Source organism: Somniosus microcephalus, chromosome 3 (genome assembly GCF_052327205.1).
Source record: "Somniosus microcephalus isolate GS21.2 chromosome 3, FLI_Smic_1.0, whole genome shotgun sequence".
In the NCBI taxonomy this organism is placed as follows: Eukaryota; Metazoa; Chordata; class Chondrichthyes; order Squaliformes; family Somniosidae; genus Somniosus; species Somniosus microcephalus.
The window spans coordinates 276,862,675-276,885,415 of record NC_140989.1 but is presented as its reverse complement, the minus strand read 5'-3'; the positions used below and the strand labels follow the sequence as shown (position 1 = coordinate 276,885,415).

General features: G+C 40.6%; 2 protein-coding genes across 9 annotated transcripts in view; one reads left to right on the top strand and one right to left on the bottom strand.

The window, feature by feature from the left end:
• The window catches only part of LOC147121982 (nucleoprotein TPR-like), a 107,136-nt gene extending 88,870 nt beyond the window's left edge, over window positions 1–18,266 (top strand). For 5 of the 8 annotated variants that reach the window (XM_085982587.1, XM_085982590.1, XM_085982588.1 and 2 more), the window contains 8 exons: window positions 2,824–2,895; window positions 3,741–3,835; window positions 4,434–4,540; window positions 5,288–5,389; window positions 9,897–10,056; window positions 15,580–15,692; window positions 16,344–16,442; window positions 18,067–18,266. In XM_085982587.1, coding sequence (XP_085838713.1) covers window positions 2,824–2,895; window positions 3,741–3,835; window positions 4,434–4,540; window positions 5,288–5,389; window positions 9,897–10,056; window positions 15,580–15,692; window positions 16,344–16,442; window positions 18,067–18,122 — 804 coding nt within the window. In that variant the 3' untranslated portion in view covers window positions 18,123–18,266. The remainder of the gene's footprint in view (window positions 1–2,823; window positions 2,896–3,740; window positions 3,836–4,433; window positions 4,541–5,287; window positions 5,390–9,896; window positions 10,057–15,579; window positions 15,693–16,343; window positions 16,443–18,066) is intronic. The other 3 variants (XM_085982591.1, XM_085982589.1, XM_085982585.1) reach the window with 1 other exon arrangement.
• Window positions 17,182–22,741, bottom strand: part of LOC147121981 (uncharacterized) — a 41,439-nt gene continuing 35,879 nt past the window's right edge. The window contains exons 13-15 of the mRNA XM_085978122.1: window positions 22,552–22,704; window positions 20,686–20,811; window positions 17,182–18,388 (exon numbers count right to left, since the gene is read on the bottom strand). Coding sequence (XP_085834248.1) covers window positions 18,306–18,388; window positions 20,686–20,811; window positions 22,552–22,704 — 362 coding nt within the window. The 3' untranslated portion in view covers window positions 17,182–18,305. The remainder of the gene's footprint in view (window positions 18,389–20,685; window positions 20,812–22,551; window positions 22,705–22,741) is intronic.

Here is a 22,741-nt window from a genome sequence, read left to right as displayed (position 1 = left end):
GTAGCTTTCACTAGTGCCCATATATTGAAGTCAGTGGCAACATTTTGTTTAAAGCTTGAGGGCATGATTACATTTGCACTGACTGCAGATTTTGACCTGTAATTGAAATTCTGGATGCTTTTGCATCAGGAGTTTAGCAGTACAGCCATCAACTGCAATTTGTTTGTACAGTGTTGTATATTCACAAAACAGTTGTGTGTGTTATAAAATGAGTCTATAGCTTTTGTGGCATCCCTAATGGCTTCCCAAAATGGTTGCATTTGAGGGACAGGACCAGAAGATGTGTACAAGTGTACTATTCTGGTCTCGTACTCAGGCATTCATCTGACAGAGGAATGAAATCCATGGAGCTTCTGTGGCGTATTGACAACTCGTGCCCTTCACTGCATATAGTGATTGCTGAAGTTCTTTTCCCCAATTTTCTTCCATTCTTATTATTTAGTGACCTAGAGCTCACTTCCTTGCCCTATTAGACTGAATTCTGCCAGCAAAAAGACAAATATAGTGTACAAGGCAGAGATATGTTTACAGATATCTTGATTGTTGAGAATGGGTGGCACCAGAAGGCTGGCTGTCACTGAAGCTTGTTGGTTGCCCCTACTCCAAAGGAAATATTTTACTTGAATACAAGTGAGGTGGAATATGTCCATTAGTTGCTGTTTATGATTGGGACACTGTTTTTTCTAATCTCTACCATGCCTATGTAACCCGAATTCCTTCTGTATGGTCGAGCATGCATTTTCATTGTTGTTTCAAACCTGAGCCTGTTGCATCCATTTCCTTTTTTCCCCTCCTTCCCAGCTTGGTCCCTTCCTGTCACCCAGTCATGCCATCTTTCATTTATTTCTTGTTGGCTACTTTTTAACCCCAACCAACTCCAATCCCCACCCATCACTACTCTTCCTTCCTACTTTCCGGCTGCTGTTCCAAGTTTGAATCTTCCTTGGCCAACATTTACTGTCTTGTGCCTCTGCATTCTCCAAAGGGCCCATCAAGACACCTATCGCTACCTCCTTATGCACAGAAATCTTGACTGTCTCTTCCTGACCTCCCCACCCAACGTGCCCACTGGGACTAATTTTGCCAACTTCATTCCCACCTGCTACTCCCTTGGACTGTGCCAATGGCTGTGATCACTGTCCTTCTCCGGATTTCCCTCCAGAATGTCTGTTCAGTCGTGAACAAGACCCTTGTCATCTATAACCTTGTTTTGGATGATTGTATTGGTATCATGGCTTTGACTGAAACTTGCCTAGCTATACTCTCCACTACCTGCCCTGCTCAAACAGTTGTAGTCTTGGTATGGCCCTTGTTACTTAATCACAACTTAAATTCTCCCTCTACTCCTCTTGACACCTTCTTACTCTCCAGGTACCTCCCCTTGTTCCACCCCTATCACCTTTCCTTTAAAATCTCTCTTTACACCATCCCCAGTTTCTCCCAGATATCCTCCCTGTATTGGTGAAATCTTAATCCTTCACATCACAAACGTGTATTAAGCGTCAGTGGGATATTTGCCAGTCAGTGTGTGATCTATGGGCTCTGCCTGAGAATACAGTAAGTATCGAGCAGTCTGGACTCTCTGGAGAGCCACACAAGACAAATCTCTCAGCACATCCCTGCAGAGGAAGAAATGGGTTGATGCCAGACATATACAGTAAGAATATAGCACCATTGATTCCTAGCTATATACAGAGATTGACCGAGCCAGTGATACCCTAGAAAAGGTAGGAAAACTACTGTCATTGCCCCTATCCCCAATGCCAGCCTGGAATATGTTAAAAATACTGTCAGTGTGCAACTATGCTGGCAGTGTGCCCGCTTGGAAATGCAATGTAATTTGCATCCGAGTGAAAGCCAGTGTATGATTTTTCTCTTGGGAGGAGAATTTTTTTTTATACCTTGACTATTAAATGTTTGGTGATTTTTTTTTTTCCTCTTTTGGTTTGTAACCTATTTGTAATGATTGACTTCATCAAATGAACATTTTTAAGGGGGAGGGAAGGAGGAGAAACACTTACAAGTATCTATGGTAACTTAGAATTTCTTCATCTAGAATATTGCTGATTAATCTCCCGTGGTGTTGTTCACAGGCTGAGGAGATGATCGGGCTGTGTGGTGGGATAGATGGATCTGAGTGCGGGCCAGCTATAGTGAGGGTGGAGGCAGGTTGTAGATTGGGGTTTCGGGGCGCTGTGGTGGGTTGATGTACAAAAAAAGTTGAATAAAATTAAGGCCCCAAGTTGGGTCATCGAAAAAAACCACAGCCCTTGAGAGAGAAGGTGGTTGACCTGTAGGCTTCACGTGCGCAAGGAATTTTATTATAAACATGTGCAATTACTGTCATTTATTGTGTGCGTGTTCAACCTTTTACAATGCGTTTATTTAGAATCCCTGGTCATACTCTTGGCAGATTGATGAGCCAGAGCCTCAAGTAGGATATTCCTTAGAGTTTTAAAAAGCGATATATTTTTTTAAGAGTGTACTGCATCAAAGCAGAATGGTGGTTCAGAAGAGTGTATTGGTCACACAATAAGTCCCTAAACTTATCCTCGCCAACTGAGATTTAGAGCAAAGACAAGTGCCACTTCAACAGAGAGGCTGAAGGGAAAATTGTATGCGGTCAGTCGATTTTATGTAAAAATGGTATTTAGCCCAAGAACAGTTTCTCAGTTATAACGGTGGGTACCTTCTAAAATCAAAGTAGAAATATAGCCTGTCTCATTGTTTTGAACGATCTAGATATCTATAATTTGACATCTTTGTTTGAGGAATGCAGTCTTTCACGCCATTTTTAGGAATAATTGTCTTTCTGTTGTTCAGCGATTCCCACCAGCTAGGCGGCCTTCTTCGAGCCGAGGAGGAATCCAGCTTACTCCAGGCATTGGAGGTGTGGTAAGTAACTGAATTGTTGAGATGCACCGTCATATATATGAGCTTGTTGTTTGCAAGGCTGTTGGTGACTTTTATCCCCTCTCCAAAAAGCATACTTTAAAGCTTCTCCCTTTCACTGACCATTTGGTCAATAGTTTTCAAAAATTAAGCTTCTCACTGTAGATGCTTCAAGTTAATTAAATTTGGCAACACTTGCATTTATATAGTGCTCAATTACACACCCATTACATGCCAAAACACATCACATCCAATGAATGACATGCAATGCACTCACTTTCGGCATTACAAATCAGCCTGTTTGTGCACAGCAAGCACGAGTTGACCAGTTAGTCTGTTTTTGATGGTGTTGGCCAGAACACAGAATTTCCTTCTCTTTGAATAGTGCCAGTAGATCCTTTGCCTGCGCCAGCATGAGGCCGTTAACTTCTCATCTGAAAGACAGCACCTCTGACGATGCAGCACAACCTCAGTCTTGTAGTGAAATATCAGCTTCGACTATGTGATCAATTTCTGTAGTGGGTTTAAACCTACAACCACCTGACTCAGCAAACTGACAGTTAAACAAAAGTTTTCATTTAGTAGCACAAAATGAAACTGAGAACTAATCTGATTTTTATCGGAATGTTATTTTGGATAGCAATATTTTAGCAACACTAATTTTGAGATTATGATAACATTTGTAATTTTGTAATTTAACATCTTGGGATTTGAAATGCAATGTAGTCATTTGAGAATGTAATGCAAAGTTCCTGATCAGATGATGCGATAAGTTTCAGTTGCTACCATTTGTCTTTTGTTTTCTATCCATACTGTGTGATCCTCTGATCTGTCTTGTCTTTATTCAGCAGCAACACTTCTTTGATGAAGATGACAGGATGGTGCCAAGTACACCAACTCTTGTTGTGCCCCACCGATCAGATGGGTTTGCAGAAGCCATTCAGTAAGTAGGTTTCTGGATTGTATCAGATAGGATGTACAGTGGTTCATAAACCACCAAAATGAAGACTTGAAGTTTCAAGTTGGATATCTTTTGTCCAGTAGATAACTTTCATCTGTAAGTAATACTGCAAATTCTGAAATTAGGCACTTCTAATTCCAAAATGCATTTGGTGGCAAAAGGCATGTTACTGCACAGTAAGATTGCAAGTAAAATTCTGAATGGTGTAGATTCAAGGCTCTGGCTTTTTGTTCTCTGGTAGAAACAAAGTTCTGAATTTGTATTGAAGTTCGTCCAGTGCATTTTGAAGTTAGAGGTGCCAAATGCCAGAAGTTCTTGGTGGCCTTTTCTACATTTCTTAAACTTCAAACGAGTGTCAAGGAAGCTCACTTTTTTCTTAATTTATTTATTTTGCATTCATATGTTTATTGAAATAACAACTTAAAAAGCTAAGCAACCAGCTGTTCAATATTGGGATAAAAATACATTACTAAGTGTTTTGACAAATGTGGTGCATGGAGAATTTTAGGTAGCAGATATAGTTTTGTTCAACTCTTTTGCGTGACTCGGATTAGAAACTCACGTTGGAAGCTGTGATTAGTTCTCCCCAGGTTACTGGAGTCCCTCGGTTCAGGTTTGGACCCCCCGAAGATATGTCTCAAACCAGTTCAAGTCAGTCAGACCTTGGACAGCTGGCATCACAAGGAGGTAATATTTTTACAAAGATTTCAAAATCTCTTGAACACCAGTGGAAACTTGCAATTTATGCTCAAAGGGGGACAGTACATGAGACAATTGGGAGTAAATTTCACTGATATTTGATGTTGCATTAATCAGTGTTTCCATTTGTACTGGGTAAATCATTCTGAGCATCAATAACTAGGTGTTTTTCACAATACTTGTTTTTTTTTATATATTTGTTTTTCATGTGGAAAAACCTGGTTTTACTGAATATTTAGAACCTGTCCTTTTTTTTTATAGAGTAGTGCTTTTCTTTTTGATCATTCTTTGGTGTATAATTCTTTGACTGGTTTGATGCACTAAACTGAAGTATTTCATGTCACCAAAAGTGACCCTGAAAGCGGTTATCAAATGAATGCCGTAGCAACCTGGGCTACTTGCCCCATAGTGCTGTACTGTAGCTGTGGTGGCATTTAACATCGAGCAGCACTAAATATCACTCCATCTCCATTAAAGAGAGCACCCAAGTAAAATGTTTACTCCAAAAATGAAATGCTGTAAGAGGTTCTTCAGACCACACAATCCTTTTCTTTTTGAAGTGCTGCTGTTTGCTGACTCTTTAATGACATGAAGAAAACAATGCAACTTGGGTATGAAATAATTCGGACTCGATCACAGCCTTATTGTTTGAGATCAGGTCGCTTGTGGGAAATTTGCTTATTCTGATTTCATGCTGAATTGCAATGTGCTAGTAACTTGTTGTCTTGTCTCTAGGGCTAGGAATGTACGAGACTCCCATTTACCTTGCAGCTGTTCATGAAGATGAATCTGGAGGCCGCAGTGTACCTACTACACCACTGCAAGTTCATGCACCAGGTATGGATTGTTTAATCTGTCCTAATGGGAAGAAGAGCAACTGCACTTCTGGGAGAGTAGCCATAATGTGCTGGTGTTATTATACTAATACTTAAAAGGATGAGTTTCTCTTGGTTCTTTTGCCCATACTGTGCAATTTTGGGCAGTTGGTTTTTGTAGTAGAATTTCTAGGAAACAGAAATTGCCATCTTCCCATGTGAAATTTCATCATTTAACCTTCTAACTTTCCGCAGTTAACCTCCATGAAGGAAGATCTGCAGAATAAAAGTAGTGTCATGAATGTGTTTTGTATTTGTTGTGAGTTGCAATATGTGGCAGTGTTGGCTATAATTCCTTTTTAAAATGCAGGATCTATCCTTGGCCCCCCCTCCCATTTCCCATCTACATGCTGCCCTTGGCGACATCATCCAAAAACACGACGGGTCAGATTTTGCTCTGTGTTGAATGAATCGCACACGCCGTTCCTTAAACTTGCACGTGCCCACAGACTTTGTGATTTTTGCATTGGAACTTGATGTAATTAGAGAGCCATTTTGGTGTGGTGTCCTCTACAGAGCATCTGGGACCTGTGTGAACAGGACGAGCAGCGCAGAGACTGAACCATGAAGTTCAGTTAGATTGAACTTCGATTACCTGAATTCAATGTCAAATCAGGTACAGAAGTGAAAAGAGGGAAAGAGAGATGGGATTGAGAGAGATAAGAGGATTTAAAATTTGAAGGAATGAGACTTCACACTTAAAAGTAAATTTTCAGTACCAGAGAGGTTGATTGGCAGTCGCTAAGACTTATCACAGCATTAAAAAAGTACTTACACGGGAATGGACAAGCTGTAACTTTTTCAGGCGAGTTTAGTTGATATATATCGGGTAAGTACAGCAATATCGCACCGTTCTATGTATTTCAATGCCAAGCCTCTCGGTGTGATACCGGTATAGCGTTTTTCTGGAGGAGATGGGCACCTCAGACAGCAACTTCTTGATATCCACGTTGACCTGCACATGTGGCCGCTGGAAGTTGCTATCTGATTTACAGTTTAATAACGGTGAACACTGATAACCTCGCTGTTATTTCTACATGTACATTGACGACACCCAGCTCTACCTCACCACCACCCCTCTCGACCCCTCCACTGCCTCTGATGTCAGACTGCTTGTTGGTCCCAGATGAGCTGAAATTTCATCGAGTTAAACATTGGGAAGGCCAAAGCCTAGCCACTGATTCCATTCCCTTCCCTGGCCACTGTCTCTGGGTGAATCAGACGACTTGCAACCTCGGCATTCTATTTGACCCTGAGCTGAGCTTCCGACATATCCTTTCCAGAGATATTAGGGAAATGAGCAAAATCTTGGTTAAATAGATAGGTTTTAAGGAGCATTTTAAAGGAGGATTCCATCTTAAAGACCGCCTACTTCCACCTCAGTAACATCACCTGGCTCTGCCCCTGCCTCGGCCCATCTGCTGCTGAAACCCTCATCCATGCCTTTATTAACTCTAAATTCAACTATTCCAATGCTTTCCTGGCTGTCCTTTCATCTTCCACTTTGCATAAACTTGTGCTCATCCAAAACACTGCTGCCCATATCCTAACTTATGCCAGGTCCTGTTCACCCATCATCCCTGTGCTCGCTGATCTATATTGGCTCCTGATCCACCAGTGCCTTAATTTTAAAATTCTCATTGTGTTCAAATCCCTCCATGACTTCACCTCTCTTGCTTGTCTTACAACCCTTAGAAAATTCTGTGTTCCTCCAACTCTGGTCTCTTGTGCATTCCCCACTTCCTTCACCAGACCATTTGTGGCTGTACCTTCAGCCGTCAAGGCCCTTAGCTCTGGAATTCCCTCCCTAAACCTCTGCACATTTCTTTCCTTAATTTAAAATGCTCCTTAAAACCTATCTATTTAACCAAGATATTGCTCATTTTCCTAATATCTCTGGGTTGGTGTCAAATTTTGTCTGATAACACTTCTATAAAATGCCATGGGATGTTTTACTATGTTAAAGTGAAAGGATAGTTACTTGTCCTAGCCTCTTTGGGACTATCCCGGATCAAGCGTATTTCTCAGATGTTTACTTTCAACTAAAAGTTGAGGTAGCCAAATCCTAAAGCCGCTTAACTGGGTCGAAAGGTCCGGTCCATCTCTCCCCAAAGGAAAGGAGTAACCCAAGAATGTTACCGTCCTCCAGATAGCACTTTTAATTAGTTTAGCCAGACTATAATGTCCTGGATATTGTAGGGGTCTGGAGATCTCCCTTCAGAAATGTACCTCTTCACCAAAGAGTGTACAAAGATTGGGTTCGCGAGTTATTGATACAGAAGACTTATATGAGACAATTCTAAAAAATATATAGATTTATTAAAAGAACAGACATGCAATTTACAGTTGGTGAATCAGTCAATCGCAATGTTAATAGTTGTAAAAAGAGAAGAAAAAAAAGATTTTTAACAATCTTTTAAATCTTAACTTTGCTACAGTATTACAGTTCTTAATTTTCTGTACAGGATATCCATCAATTATCAAATTACCTTCGATCCCTGAGGTACAAAGAGTGGAAGACTACAGAGCCGCCCCTGCAGTCGAGAATCACTTTGCCCAATTAAAGCGAGTCTGATATCTCATTCGAGACCTCAATATTTATACCCTTTTTCAGTTGTATTTCATAAGATTTCTGTTGATCCAAGTTAATTATCACTAATCATCTTTTAGTTGACCAATTCTTACTGCCACATCAGCAATAGTTATTGGGAGTTTACCATATATGTGCAAAGGGCAGATGTCCCTTACCTCGTGTCATCCTTAAGAGGTTAATCAAGATCATTTATCCAGGGTTGACCATTGTTCTGCTTTAATAAGGTTACCCATTCAAGGCCACCCATTCTTCTGTTTTTAATAAGGTTACTTATTCAGGGTCAACAACTTGTCCTGTTTCAATAGCCAGAATTCTTTCATAGCTATTTCATAGTTAGGTTTCTAAATTTCCAAATCCAGTTTGTCATGTTTTAAAGAATCTATAAGGTAGAGTTCCTACTCTTCAGGGTCAACCACTGTTTTATCTCAACAAGGCCAGAATTCTTTCATAAGGTAGTGTATTTTTCTAAAAAGGTTATACGGTAGAATTCTTTCACAAAAGGTGCTATATAATTACAAGTTGTTATTGAGAACTGCTGTTCTGTCAGGAGTCTGAATTCATTTGGTGCTGAATGACAGATCTTTGGAAAAATAGATGTCTGCTGAATTGTGAAATAATCCAAAATGAAAATATTTGCACACTAACCAGTGTTGCCATATTTTATGTTTCAAAACTTTGTTCACATCTAATGCAGAGATATTGTATAGAACTGTTCTGATATTGAGTGAATGGTTAACTTAACAGTTACAGGTGTGTCTCACTTTTCTAACCTTCAGCCTAAAGCTTTCAAAAAAACTATTGATTTTTGTGGGGCACGAATTGTTTTTCATATGGGGAAGAAAATACCACTAACCATTTGTTTTGCAGTGTTTTCAGTTTGGTTTGATTTTTTTCCCCCCCTGAACTATGTTGTAACCCAATTTTAATTGGAACAAAATTGAGGTATTTGTGCTGTTCCTCTAATTTAAAAAAAAAATATATAGAACGATCTGTTGATGGTAGTTGAAGACTGGTGGTAAGAGGCTCGAGTGGAGCATAAAACACCAACATGTTGGGCCGAATGGCCTGTTTCAGTAACCGCTTATTTTTGTGGTAACTGATATATAATGCAAATTGCCTTCTTGCAATTGTGCTGCTTATACCTGGAAAATCTCTGAACAAGCCAGAACTGATTCTAAACATCTCATGGTTAATTACATTTAAAGTTTTACAGAATTGCATGTTGGTATAATGCTGATTGAGCTACAGTCTGAATATTTGATCCATATGGTTTTAAAATTGAATAATCTGTTTTCCTTCACTCATTCAATCTTTCTGAAGTGGTTGCCTTGTTCCAAAAATTTGCAAATCCTCTTGCTAATTTTTTTAAATAGTACAGAACTAGTTCTTGGACTGTAGTGATACCCGAGACTCATTTGTGTTCGAGTGCTCAGTGTGTGCGTAGACCAGTGTTCAGATTTTTTCAGTGATTCCAAAGCTGGTTGAAGTCCCAGCCAGGACATGCATGTACTGTGAGCATCAGCAATGTGTATATTACAGCAAAAGCAAGGAGTGAAAGTGAAAACTTATTTGCTTAAAATATAGGTACAATACAATGACATTTTCAGTATAATTTGTTACTGAGCTGCAGCACTGGATATGCTTCTGACCACATGAACTGGCTGTTGGGGGTTTCTCTCTTGCTTTAGTGTAATATGGAGCCATGCCGGTTTAGTAATGGTCCGACAGAAGAGTTGTAGGCCTTACATTTTTTAAAAACCTGCAGACAATGCCACTTGCTGGCATAATAAGATACTGATTTTTAGCATTTTAGTGCGGCGCTGAGAATTCCGCTTCTTTAGATAACTAAAGTTTTGCTACTTTTGTTTTCCTTCAGCAACTGTTTTCAATGAGGGTACCCAGTCAGATGTAACTGAGCATGCTTCCCAATCTGTCCCCATGGTTACAACATCCACAAGCAGTCTCTCTAACCCGGCCGAGTCTGGAGGTGGCGATGATGGCGATGAAGTATTTGTAGAAGGAGCAGACCAAGAGGGGTAAGATGAAAGACTAGTACTTTTCTAAATTTGGGCTCTAAATACTCTACTCTAAGGAGCCATTTAAATGTATTAAATTAATTCACTTTTACAATTGCTTTTATTTTCTGTTTGCGTGGCTCAAAGACTGGTGTGGGAGAAATGGGTTTTGCTTCCTGGGACACTGGCACCAGTACTGGGGCAGGAGGGAGCTGTTCCGTTGGGACAGGCTTCACTTGGCCAGTGCTGGGACTAGAGTCCTGGCGGATCATATAACTAGGGCTGTAGAGAGGGCTTTAAACTAACTAGTGGGGGGGAGGTTCCTAGAGAGCAAATAATAAAAATGACAACAGAGAAGGTCATAGACTTAGGTAGCAGTGGGGAAATTAAAAACCAGAGCGTGTCAGGAAGGGGCAGAAGGTATGGAGTAAAAGGTCAAGTAATAAAAAGGGCAAAAGCAGGAACTAAGTGTCACAAAACATCTTTGAAAGTTCTCTATCTGAATGCACGTAGCATTCGTAACAAAATAGACGAGTTAATGGCACAAATAACTACATATGGGTATGATCTTGTGGCCATTACAGAAACATGGCTGCAGGGTGACAATGCCTGGGAATTAAACATACCAGGTTATTTAACGATCAGGAAGGACAGGCAGGGTGGCTATGTTAATAAAGGAAGGAATCACTGTAATACAGAGAAATGATATTAGGTCAAAAGATCAGGATAATGAAACAGTTTGGGTGGAGATAAGGAATAATAAGGGGAAAAAAACACTAGTGGGCGTAGTCTATAGGCCTCCGAACAGTTGCAACTCTGTTGGACGGAGTATCAATCAGGAAATAGTTGAGGCTTGTAATAAGGGAACATCTATAATTATGGGGGATTTTAACTATCATATTAATTGGACAAATCAAATTGGGCAGGGCTGCCTTGAGGATGAGTTCATTGTGTGTATTAGGGATGGGTTTCTTGAGCAGTATGTAACTGAACCGACCAGGGGGCAAGCAACCTTAGATCTGGTCCTTGTAACGAGACAGGATTAATTTTAAATGTCCTAGTAAAGGATCCCCTTGGAATGAGTGACCATAACATGGTTGAATTCCATATTCAATTAGAGGGTGAGAAGGTTGGATCTCAAACAAGCGTGCTGAGCTTGAATAAAGGAGACTATGAAGGTATGAGAGCGGAAGTGAGTAGAGTGGATTGGGAAAATAGATTAAAGGGTAAGACGATACATGATCAGTGGTGTACATTTAAGGAGTTATTTTACAACTTCCAAAAAATATATATTCCAGAGAAGAAAAGGGTGTAAAAGAAAAGACAGCCATCCGTGGCTAAGTAAAGAAATTAAGGATAGTATTCGACTAAAAACAATAGCATATAAGGTAGCCAAATCTAGTGGGAGGATAGAGGATAGGGAAAACTTTAAAAGACAGCAAAAAATAACAAAAAAGATTGATTTAGAAAGGGAAGATAGATTATGAAAGTAAATTAGCAAAAAATATAAAAACAGATAGTAAGAGTTTTTATAGTTATATAAAAAGAAAAAGGGTGGCTAAAGTAAATGTTGGTCCCTTTCGAGGATGAGACCGGGAAATTAATGGTGGGAAATATGTAGATGGCAAAAACACTGAATATTTTGTATCAGTCTTTACAGTAGAGGACATTAAGAATATCCCAACACTGGACAAACAGGGGGCTAAAGGGGGGGAGGAGCTAAACACGATCAAAATCACTAAGGAAGTGGTACTCGGTAAAATAATGGGACTCAAGGCGGATAAATCACCTGGACCTGATGGCTTACATCCTAGGGTCTTGAGGGAAGTGGCGGTAGGGATTGTGGATGCATTGGTAATAATTTTCCAAAACTCCCTGGACTCGGCAAAGGTCCCGGCAGACTGGAAAACAGCTAATTTAACACCCTTATTTAAAAAGGGCAGTAGACAGCAGGCTGGAAACTATAGACCGGTTAGCCTAACATCTGTGGTAGGTAAAATTTTGGAGTCCATTATTAAGGAGACAGTAACAGGACATTTGGATAATCATAATTTAATAGGACAAAGTCAGCATGGTTTTATGAAGGGGAAGTCATGTTTGACAAATTTGCTGGAGTTCTTTCAGGAAGTAACATATAGGGTGGATAAAGGGGAACCAGTGGACGTAGTGTATTTAGACTTCCAAAAGGCATTTGACAAGGTGCCACACAAAAGATTATTGCTTAAGATAAAAAATCACGGGATTGGGGGTAATATTCTGGCATGGATAGAGGATTGGCTATCTAACAGAAGGCAGAGAGTTGGGATAAATGGTTCATTCTTGGACTGGCAATCAGTAACTAGTGGTGTTCCACAGGGGTCAGTGCTGGGTCCCCAACTCTTTACAATCTATATTAACGATTTGGAGGAGGGGACCGAGTGTAACATATCAAAGTTTGCAGATGATACTAAGATGGGAGGGAAAGTAGTGAGTGAGGAGGACATAAAAAACCTGCCGGGGACATAGACAGGCTAAGTAAGTGGGCAGAGATTTGGCAGATGGAATACAATACTGGAAAGTGAGAGGTTATGCACTTTGGCAGGAAAAATCGTAGAGCAAGTTATTATCTTAATGGCAAGAAACTGGAAAGTACTGAAGTACAAAGAGATCTGGGGGTCCTGGTGCACGAAACTCAAAATGTTAGTATGCAGGTGCAGCAAGTGATTAAGAAGGCCAATGGAATGTTGGCTTTCATTGCTAGGGGGATAGAATATAAAAATAGGGAGGTATTGCTTCAGTTGTACAAGGTATTGGTGAGACCGCACCTGGAATACTGCATACAGTTTTGGTGTCCATACTTAAGAAAAGACATACTTGCTCTCGAGTCAGTACAAAGAAGGTTCACGCGGTTAATCCCAGGGATGAGGGGATGGACATATGAGGAGAGGTTAAGTAGATTGGGGCTCTACTCATTGGAGTTCAGAAGAATGAGAGGCGATCTTATTGAAACATATAAGATTGTGAAGGGGTTGGATCGGGTGGATGCGGGGAGGATGTTCCCGATGATGGGTGAAACTCGAACTAGGGGGCATAGTCTTAGAATAAAGGGCTGCTCTTTCAAAACTGAGATGAGATGAGGAACTACTTCACTCAGAGGGTGGTAGGTCCATGGAATATGCTGCCCCAAAAAGCTGTAGAAGCTACATCATTACATAAATTTAAAACAGAAATAGACAGTTTCCTAGAAGTAAAGGGAATTAAGGGTTACGGGGAGCGGGCAGGAATTTGGACATGAGTCTAGGTTCGGATCGGACATGGCCCTGTGGGTAGCGGAGCGGGCCCAGGGGCCGTGTAGCCTGATCCTGCTCCTATTCCGTGTGTCTAATTCTGTTAGATTCAGGAAATGGTTCTGTGATAGTAGATTGGCGGTTAGGATCAGATCAGCCATGATCTTATTAAATGGCGGAGCAGGCTCGAGGGGCCGATTGGCCTACTCCTGCTCCTATTTCTTCTGTTCTTATGTAAGATAGGAGCAGGAGTAGTCCATTCGGCCCCTCGAGCCTGCTCCGCCATTCGATGAGATCATGGCTGATCATCCAAACTCAGTACCCCGTACCTGCCTTCTCCCCATATCCCTTGATACCTTTAGCTCTAAGAAATATATCTAACTCCTTCTTGAATATATTTAAAGACTTGGCCTCAACCGCCTTCTGTGGTAGAGAATTCCACAGGTTCACCACTCTCTGGGTGAAGAAATTCTTCCTCATCTCTCCTAAATGGCTTACCCCTTATCCTTAGACTGTGACCCCTGGTTCTGGACTCTCCGACCATCGGGAACATTCTTCCTGCATCTAGTTTGTCCAGACATGTCAGAATTTTATAAGTTTCGATGAGATCACCTCTCATTCTTCTAAACTCCAGCGAGTATAAGCCCAATCGACCCAATCTCTCCTCATACGTCATTCCTGCCATCCCAGGGATCAGCCTTGTGAATCTTCGCTGAACTCCTTCCATGGCAAGAACATCCTCCGATAAGGCGACCAAAACTGTACACAATACTCAAGGTGTGGTCTCACCAAGGCCCTGTACAACTGCAGCAGGACATGTTACACTTATGAAAATAATAACTCAGAAATGCTTCAAAATGGTTTTGGATAAATTTCAGTTGATTTAGAATAGTAACTAAGTTCTGAATTGACTCAACATTAAAGATCTCAGTAAATTTATTTGACCAACTATGGTGAGTAATGTAGGACATTGTGGAATGTTAACGCTATGAATATATGAAAAAAGGATGCCAAAAAACCATGAAGTCCATCCTATTCAGACATGATGCAGCCTTATGTGCCAATGACCCACGCTCTCCAGTCACGCAATCTCCTGGGAGGGGGAAAAAGCTTGAGGCTCATTTTAAGAAAAACACTGGGAAATTTGTTTGCAATTGCCTAAGGAAATTAAGTAAATCTCCGGGAAACTATGGCAATCCATAAAGCCTTCTAATCCCAGCTAACCAGCAATTTACTTCTGTTAGTGGAACTGACGATTTTCTGAAAAGAAGTACTTTCCAGATCTAACCTAATTCTTTTCCACAATAACAATTTGCATTCATATAGCAGCTTTAATGTTGTAAGGATTTTATGCTTATGCCCCTTATTCCTACCCTCTCCAATTCTCTTAATAAGCTATCTAACTGGACAAAATCTAGTCTCCATTATTTTTTAAATCTCAATAATGTCCCCTCTAAGCCTGTGTTTCTCCAATGAAAGTAGCCTCAAATCCTTGATTCTATCCTGTTAAGAGCCCAGGACCTGGTATCATTTTGGTTACCTGTCTCATGCAAAGCCTTATTAACCCCTGGTGATAAGTGCTGTGCTTATCAATGTAATCCAATAATGCACAGCAGCTTAAACATTAACAAATTGGTGTGACATTTAGCTAGTACTTGAGCAACAGTTTGATTCTATTTAGAACTATAGGAGCAAAGGTGTAGAGCAATGTATAAATGTCAGTAGGACCTTGAAATTAGAATTCACTCAAGCAGCTGTTAAAAGCACCATCACTTGCTTGTGCATTTTTCCCCATTCATTCTTCCATTTATATGTATCATGTACATTCAGTTTTACATTGCAAGAATTTTTGTATCTTCCTGGCTGAGGGGGGAGAGGCTGTAATCATCTAGATCTTTGGCCTGTACTGTTGTATAATTGATGGGTTGGTGAAAAACTAGTGGCCTGGAGTGACACTTGCTTATTTTGTTTTTTCTTCCCTTCTTATTTTCTCTGTGGGGATGTGAATGGCTTGCATCAGGCATCTGTCCGTAGTGGCACATTGGAAATTAATAAGTAAACATGAATGGAAATGCAGTTACATAGCAGCATCCTAGCACAGTATCCAATATATTGTGTTTTTCTTTAAACTTATTTACTGTTCATGTTATACAGCTTTTTATTAATTTTTGATCCCTTTCAATTACATTCTTTTCCCAATTACTTGTGTTTAATTGAAAAGTGCTTCACCCCTGTGAGTGAGTTAATTGGCAAACTAAGCATACCTTATTTTTTTCAGTCTTGGTTCAGATATGTTGGAAATTGAAGGGCATCAGGAGGAAGAATCTGCCCAGCCATCTGAAGAGGCAGATCTCCCATCCACTAGCCAGGATCCTCCTTCCAGTTCAGCAGGTATGTAATTTAAAAGAGCAGTGGTGAATTTGTGCATGTTTTCTCACCTGTATTGTGCATGTATATGATTGCGCAAAGTGCACCAAGCCCCTATGCCTAACGAGCATTAATCCGGTGAATTAATACAAAGTGCTCCAACAAATGGATGAGGGCAGTATTAAGTTAGTTCTGTGAAATATAATGGAAAGCATTTCTGTTTTTTGTAAAATCTATAGAAATTGTACCTTCTCAGTAATGTGTGTATATATCTCCATTTGTTCAGAGTGGAAGTGAGTTGGTCCCAGGCCTCTGTCAATGCCTGTTTGAGTTAGTCTATGAGGTGGTGTACAAAATTGGTCTGATGTGAAATACGTGATCCCCATAGTAACTCAAGTGTGGTGACATCACATCCCTCTGATCAATGTGTGGTCACTGTGCTGCCCACTTTCTCTAATTCCTTAATGTTAGATTTTCAGTTACTGTATAAACCTGATGGGTTTTTTTTTAGTACTGAACCAGACAATTGATTACAGCACCAAGATTTATCTTGGTCTAGCAGTAATGAGCCTTTGATAATCAACCATAACAGCCAGGATTCTTTGACATGCCATCACTGTTTTGTGTACTACTGTCTCTGGATTTTTTTTTTATATATGACTTTTTTTTTGATAGATGCCAGCATCACTCAGCCTAAACCTTTGAGAAGAGTACGACTTTATCCACAGATGGGGAGAAATGTTGTTCGAGGGAGACAGTTCTTTAGCCGAAGAGGTAAGACCAACGTTGTGCGGCCACGCAGCTCTCTGGCAGTCCCGTGCAGCCTGGGACCAGCTTTTCCGATGTTAAATTTTGCACATGCGAGGAAACTGGGCTGCGCAGTCCCCTAAAGGGGCTGTGCACCCAAAAAAAATTTAGGGGGAAACATTGGGTAAAGCCCTCTCCCAATTTATACAGCACTCATTTTAAAAGCAAATCTTCAAATGCTTTACAAGGGGCGAGGCGAACACAAAGCAGGAAAAGGAGGAATTTAGGTTGGAGACTGAAGGCACGGTCCAAAAGATGGATTTTAAGACGTTTTTGAAGGGTGTGAGATGTAGCACGGCAAAGTGGTTTTGAGCGAGCAGGGGAGTGGTGACACAGATGTGCTATCTGTGGGTGGGGGAAGCGGAGACCGGCAACAAGCAATAAAACCAGTCCGATTCAAACTGGGAAGTAGGGCTGCAGGAATTTAAAAATGTTAAAGATTTTGAAATTAATTCACTGGCATAAGGAACCAGGGGGTTAGCAAGGCTGACCTTTGTGTAGATAGGATTTGGGCTCCGAGTTCTGAATTGGCTAATGAAGGGTAACGGTTCGGATAGGCTACCAAGGAAAGCATTTGAGAAATCCATGCTTGGGATAATGAGGCATGGATTAGGGTTTTAGCAGCTGTATCTTCACTGCCATTTAAAGTCTACATTTTGAAGTGTGCAAACCATAATGTACTTTTTTGTATAAAAAAGGCAGAGTATGTAGTTTATGCTTTTTTTATTGTACAGCAATGAGGCAGCATTTTCTGTTTTATAAAATAAAGTTGAATTAGAAATTGTCTTTTTGAATGTTAACACAAATCAACACAAGACGATCTGTTCTGTATGGTGGAAACTACATGTATATTTTCGAAGTTACCATTGCTAAAAAGCATTAAGAACAAATATTTAGTTACATGTATAGGACAAAGGTATTTTGTACATTTTTTGGGAGTAGGCTAATTTGTACCCTTTTGGTAAAAGAATTCTATTTGATTTCCCAATATAACTTAAGTAGAATGGGAATATCTGTTGAAATGCAGCCTTCCCTAGCCCCAACCCAAAGTGCACTTCAAGCTGTTTTTCAAAGTGGAGTCTGGTTTGTCGGACTTCTGGATTCTGTATGCTGCAGTTCAATTAATGTGTGCTTGTGACTGATCCGGTTAGGTAATGTGCGTTCACATATAGGGAAGCTTGAACCCAAATTTATTCTGATTAAAGCTTGCCCAGCTTCCAGGACTGGGTTGTAAATATTACTGTAATGTTCTGATTATCCTTCCTCTACTTCTACATGCAACTCCAGTATTGCACATTCAAAAACAATTATAATTCAAACAATCTAAAGTTTCAGTTAATGTACAAATCCTGATTTTATTTTTACAGAATCAGCTGATTTTCATTCAGGTTGCAAAAATGTCCATGGGCAGGGGTTGAAGAAGGAAGTATGACCTTTACAGAAAATTTGGAGTTTTTTGGTCATCAGTATATTACAACCTAACATTTATCATTTGGCATCTAGAAATACTTCAAAAGTTAAAGCAGCAGTATAGTTTTAGGTAGACCTTTCCCAGAACTCCAGGTTATTACTTGCATGTTTGTCATTATAGGTATGAGCCATTCAATGGGAGGAAGAGGAGGATTAAACAGAGGAAATCATAGTTGAAGTGCCTGTACCCATGTGAAGTGTATTGATCACTGGTTTGGCTCGTTGCTACAATAAAACTAAAATTTTTGAACTTCAAACATTTGTGGGTTCTCGTCACGATGTAATGTTTTTTCCATTGAAAAATAAAATGATTTCCTTTTACACCATGTTGATGTGTGAATTTTTCTTCTCAAAAGGTTGTTAATTGCATGCATACAAGTCCTTTGCTATGCTTTTCATATTGGTAGCTTTCTGGTTGACTGGATCAATGTTGTAGTACTTATCTAAATGGAGAGGAGTGAAACAAGGGGAAGATGTCAAACAAGTGCAGCATTTGGTTTTACTTAAAATTGAATTAAGAAGATGCTTCCTCCTACTTTGAAAAAACTACTGTAGAGATATTGCTCAACTTTGGTTAAGTGAAATGCCCAGACTGCTAGATCATGAAGTTCAAGGATGCCTGGACCCAGTCTGCTTCAAGCCTTTGATATACTGTAAATGAGACTTTATAAAGTTAAAGAAAATTATTCTTCAAAATGATTAGATTAATGGGGAGGAAGGAGAAGTGAAGATCTTTAATACTGCCATTTGACAATTTCAATCTTTAATGCGAGGTTTTAAAACTAATTGTTTAAATTGAGCTGTTTCTTACCAGAGGGTTGATATTCTTCTCGTCAAAGTTAGTGATTCTCCTAGTGTAAAAAGCAGCAATATTTCTCTCTCTTCACTACTGATGGGATGATGGAATCTATAGTAATTCCAAAATCCTATTTAAGATTGATTAAATTTAAATGAACAAGTAAGTTCACATGAGCTAGTGTAAACCTTCATTTTTTGTTATTAAGCGTTGTATCCAATTTTGCTTCCTTTCTATTTTCAATTAGTGCAAACCATTGTTTTATAGGAACAGTAGGCCATACAGCCCCTCGAGCCTGTTCTGCCATTCTATTACTGATCTGTACCCCAACTCCATTTATCTGCCTTTGTCCCATGTCTTTTGATACCCTTACCCAACAAAAATCTATTGATCTCCATCTTGAAAATTTCAGTTGTCCAGGCATCCACAGCCTTTTGGGGGAGAGGGTTCCAGATTTTCACTACCTTTTATGTGAAAAAATGCTAACTCTAATTTGAAGATTCTGCCGCCTCGTTCTGGATTGCCTACCGCATTGAATCCCTTTATCATTTTAAACCCTTCAATTCGATCACCGCTCAACTGTCTAAACTCAATGGCGCACAAGCCAAGCTTGTGCAACCTTGCGTCATAATTGAACTCTTTAAGCTGTGGTATTCTGGTGAATCAGCACTGCACCCCCTCCAAGGTCAATATATCTTTCCTGAAATGTGGTGCCCAGAACTGAATGCAGTGCTCCAGATGGGGTCTGACCAAGTCTATGTACAAACAAAACATCACTTCCTTTTGGAATTCCAACTCCCTTGCGATAAAGGTCAACATTCCCATTAGCTTTTATGATTACTTTTTGTACCTATGCCCCAGCTTTGTGTTTTGTGTACACAGACATTTAAATCCCTTTGCTCCTCCACAGTTCCTAATCTCATCATTAAGAAAATGTTCTGATTCGTCTTTCTCTGATCCAAAGTGAATGACCTCACGCTTCCCCCACATTGAACTGCTTTGTCTGCCATAAGTTTTGCCAACTCAATCTTTTTTAATTTCCTGCTCCCATTTACACAACTTACTGTGCCTCTTAATGTCATCTGCAAACTTGAATATCCAACTTTTATTAATATATGGTGAAATGCTGAAGCTCCAGTTTTGATGCCTGGGGAACGGCACTCGTCACATCCCGCCAATCCGAGAATGTTCCCATTATCCCTACTCTGTTTCCTACCTCCCAACCATGTTGCAAGGTTACCTCCAATGTGCTCATTTTTGCTAATAAACCTTACTAAATTTTTCTGGAAGTACATGTAGACAACATGAATAGACACGCCCCTATCTGCCATGCTCGTGATCTCTTAAAATTAAACATTAATCAGACATAACCTACCCTTCACACATCTCTGATCAGCTAATACTTGTCCAAGTGCTCAGTCACTCAGATTCCAGTAACTTCCCCACAATTGATGTAAACTGATGAGTCAGTAGTTACCTGCTTTCTCCCTCCTTCCTTGTTAAATAATGAATAACATTTGCAATTTACCGATCTACAGGCACAATCTAGAGGTTTAGAAAATTATGACATCCATATGCAATTTCCTCACAGAATCACAGAAACCCCACAGTGCAGATAGAGGCCATTTCGGCCCATCGAGCCTGCACCGACACATATCCCACCCGATCCCCGTAACCCCTGCACCAACACATATCCCACCCTATCCCCGTAACCCCACATATTTTAATCCCCCTAACACTAATGGTCAATTTATCATGGCCAATCAACCTAACCTGCACATCTTTGGACTGTGGGAGGAAACCGGAGCACCCGGAGGAAACCCACGCAAACACGGGGAGAATGTGCAAACTCCACACAGACAGTCACCCGAGGCCGGATTCGAACCCGGGTCTCTGGCGCTGTTGGCTGTGGCGTCCCCAAACATAAATCAAGCTGAAACTTACCACCCGAAACGACATAGTACTCGTATCTGTTTGCGCGTTGAGGATTTGGAAATGAAATGGCCGATGTGATTCTTACAGGAAATCCACGCCAATTTTTTCTGACTGACATTTCCACAGAAAGTTGCGCTGAAAGAAAGTTAACCAAGAATAATGCCTAAATTACAGTCGTGGCAAGTAAATGTAATTGATGTAAACCAGATAAACAAATTTCAGCTCTTGACCCATTCTTCTTCTTAGGCAGTCCCTCGGAACCGAGGATGAGTTGCTTCCACATTAAAAATTAGCTCGCAGGTGACTGATTAGCCCAATGCGGGACCTGCAGTCTTTGTCACAGGTGGGGCAGACGGTGGTTGAAGGGGCGGGTGGGTGGGGTGCTTGGGTCAAGGTGTTTGACGCCTTGCCGGATGCTTCTCCTCCACTTTGTGCAGTCTTGGGCCAGGGATTTCCAGGGAGGTTGCACTTTTTCAAGGAGGCTTTGAGGGTGTCCTTGAAGCGATTCCTCTGCCCACCTGGGGCTCTCTTGCCGTGCCGGAGCTCCGAGTAGAGCGCTTGTTTTGGGAGTCTTGTATCGGGCATGCGGACAATGTGACCCATCCATCGGAGCTGATTGAGCGTGGTCAGAGCTTCGGTGCTGGGGATGTTGGCCTGAGCAAGAACACTGACTACTTTGTAGCTGAAAAGCGATTAATGCAATTTCCTTTATTTTTCAGCTGAGCTGCGTCATTCCCCAGTTTCAAGGGCTTATTTGGTTTGGTGACCTGCCACTATGGAATTCACTCACGTATGTGCTCGCTCGCGTGGTCACTACTGTGTTCACGTCTTGCAGAACTAGTTTCTAACCTATTATCTGCAGTGAGTGCAACGAGCTGGTACAGTGTCCTCCGCAAGGACACCAGAGGGAGTGTTCATCAGGTCCTCAGACCTTAAGTGGTGTACCGGGGATTTGTGATCAACTGCAGGAATTTCAGTTAGACCGACACAGAACCCATCTTTCAATAACAGCCCATTTCAAGAAAGAGATGGGCCTAGTTTCTCTCATCTGACAGAATACTCCATTCGAGCATGTTCAAGTTTCTGAATGCAGTATTATTTGCACATTCTACACCAAAAATGTTTGTAGCATCTGTAGCAATTAATAAATAATAGCCACTAAGTTGCTGTCTGAGAACGAGCACTATAAATTTGGCAAGTTATTTCTGTCCTACGCTGCAGGGGTATTACTGGAATGAAAAGCTCCAGAGGTTAACTTAGCATGGAGGTGGCTTGCTGGCATCAGGTGAGCCACCCTCCAGATCTTGCCATTTGATTGCTCTTCAGCTGATTAAATCAAAACCTCCTCCAAAGAAGCACAAGTTTCCTACTGTATGCCATTATAATCCCATATAACATATGCAAAGCCATTATCCAGTAACTACATAAATTAACTAGCAGCGGAGGGGTGGTTATTTTCACATGCTTTCTGCAAAATTGCCCTGGTACATGGAAGTAGTAAAAGTATCTGATCCTATTTGCTATTATGGGACGATCACAATTAAAAAAATTAGTTCTGCACGATGGCCTACATAGGATGGATTCAAGTTTTAATTTTATATTTGCACAACTCATTTAGTCATTTTGAGGAAAATAAAATTGCAATGTAAATGTTTACTGCCTTCTCAGTTTTCCTTGAACACTGCGGCCCATAAACCTTAACCTGGCCATTGAAAGAAAATACTCGGCTGAATGATTATTCGATTGGACATAAAATACAAAACTTGAGCTTAATATCAACTTTCTGAAAGTTAAAGTTCCACAGATTGACATTGCAAGACAACACTTCAAAACTCCCTGCTTTAGCTAGTGAATCTGCTAATAAGAAAATTGTACCTGTTCTCAACAGTTTAGTGGTTTTCTGTATAACCACCATTGTTTGCCGTTTGAAACGTCGCCTTACTGTCCGATAGGTGTAGGTGGCAGTGCGTCGTTGTGGGCAAGTTGTGGAGATTCTTTGGTGATACACATATTTCTGGTATCGCCCACCTGGAGTAAACAATGTATTTTGGTTAATAAAGAAACT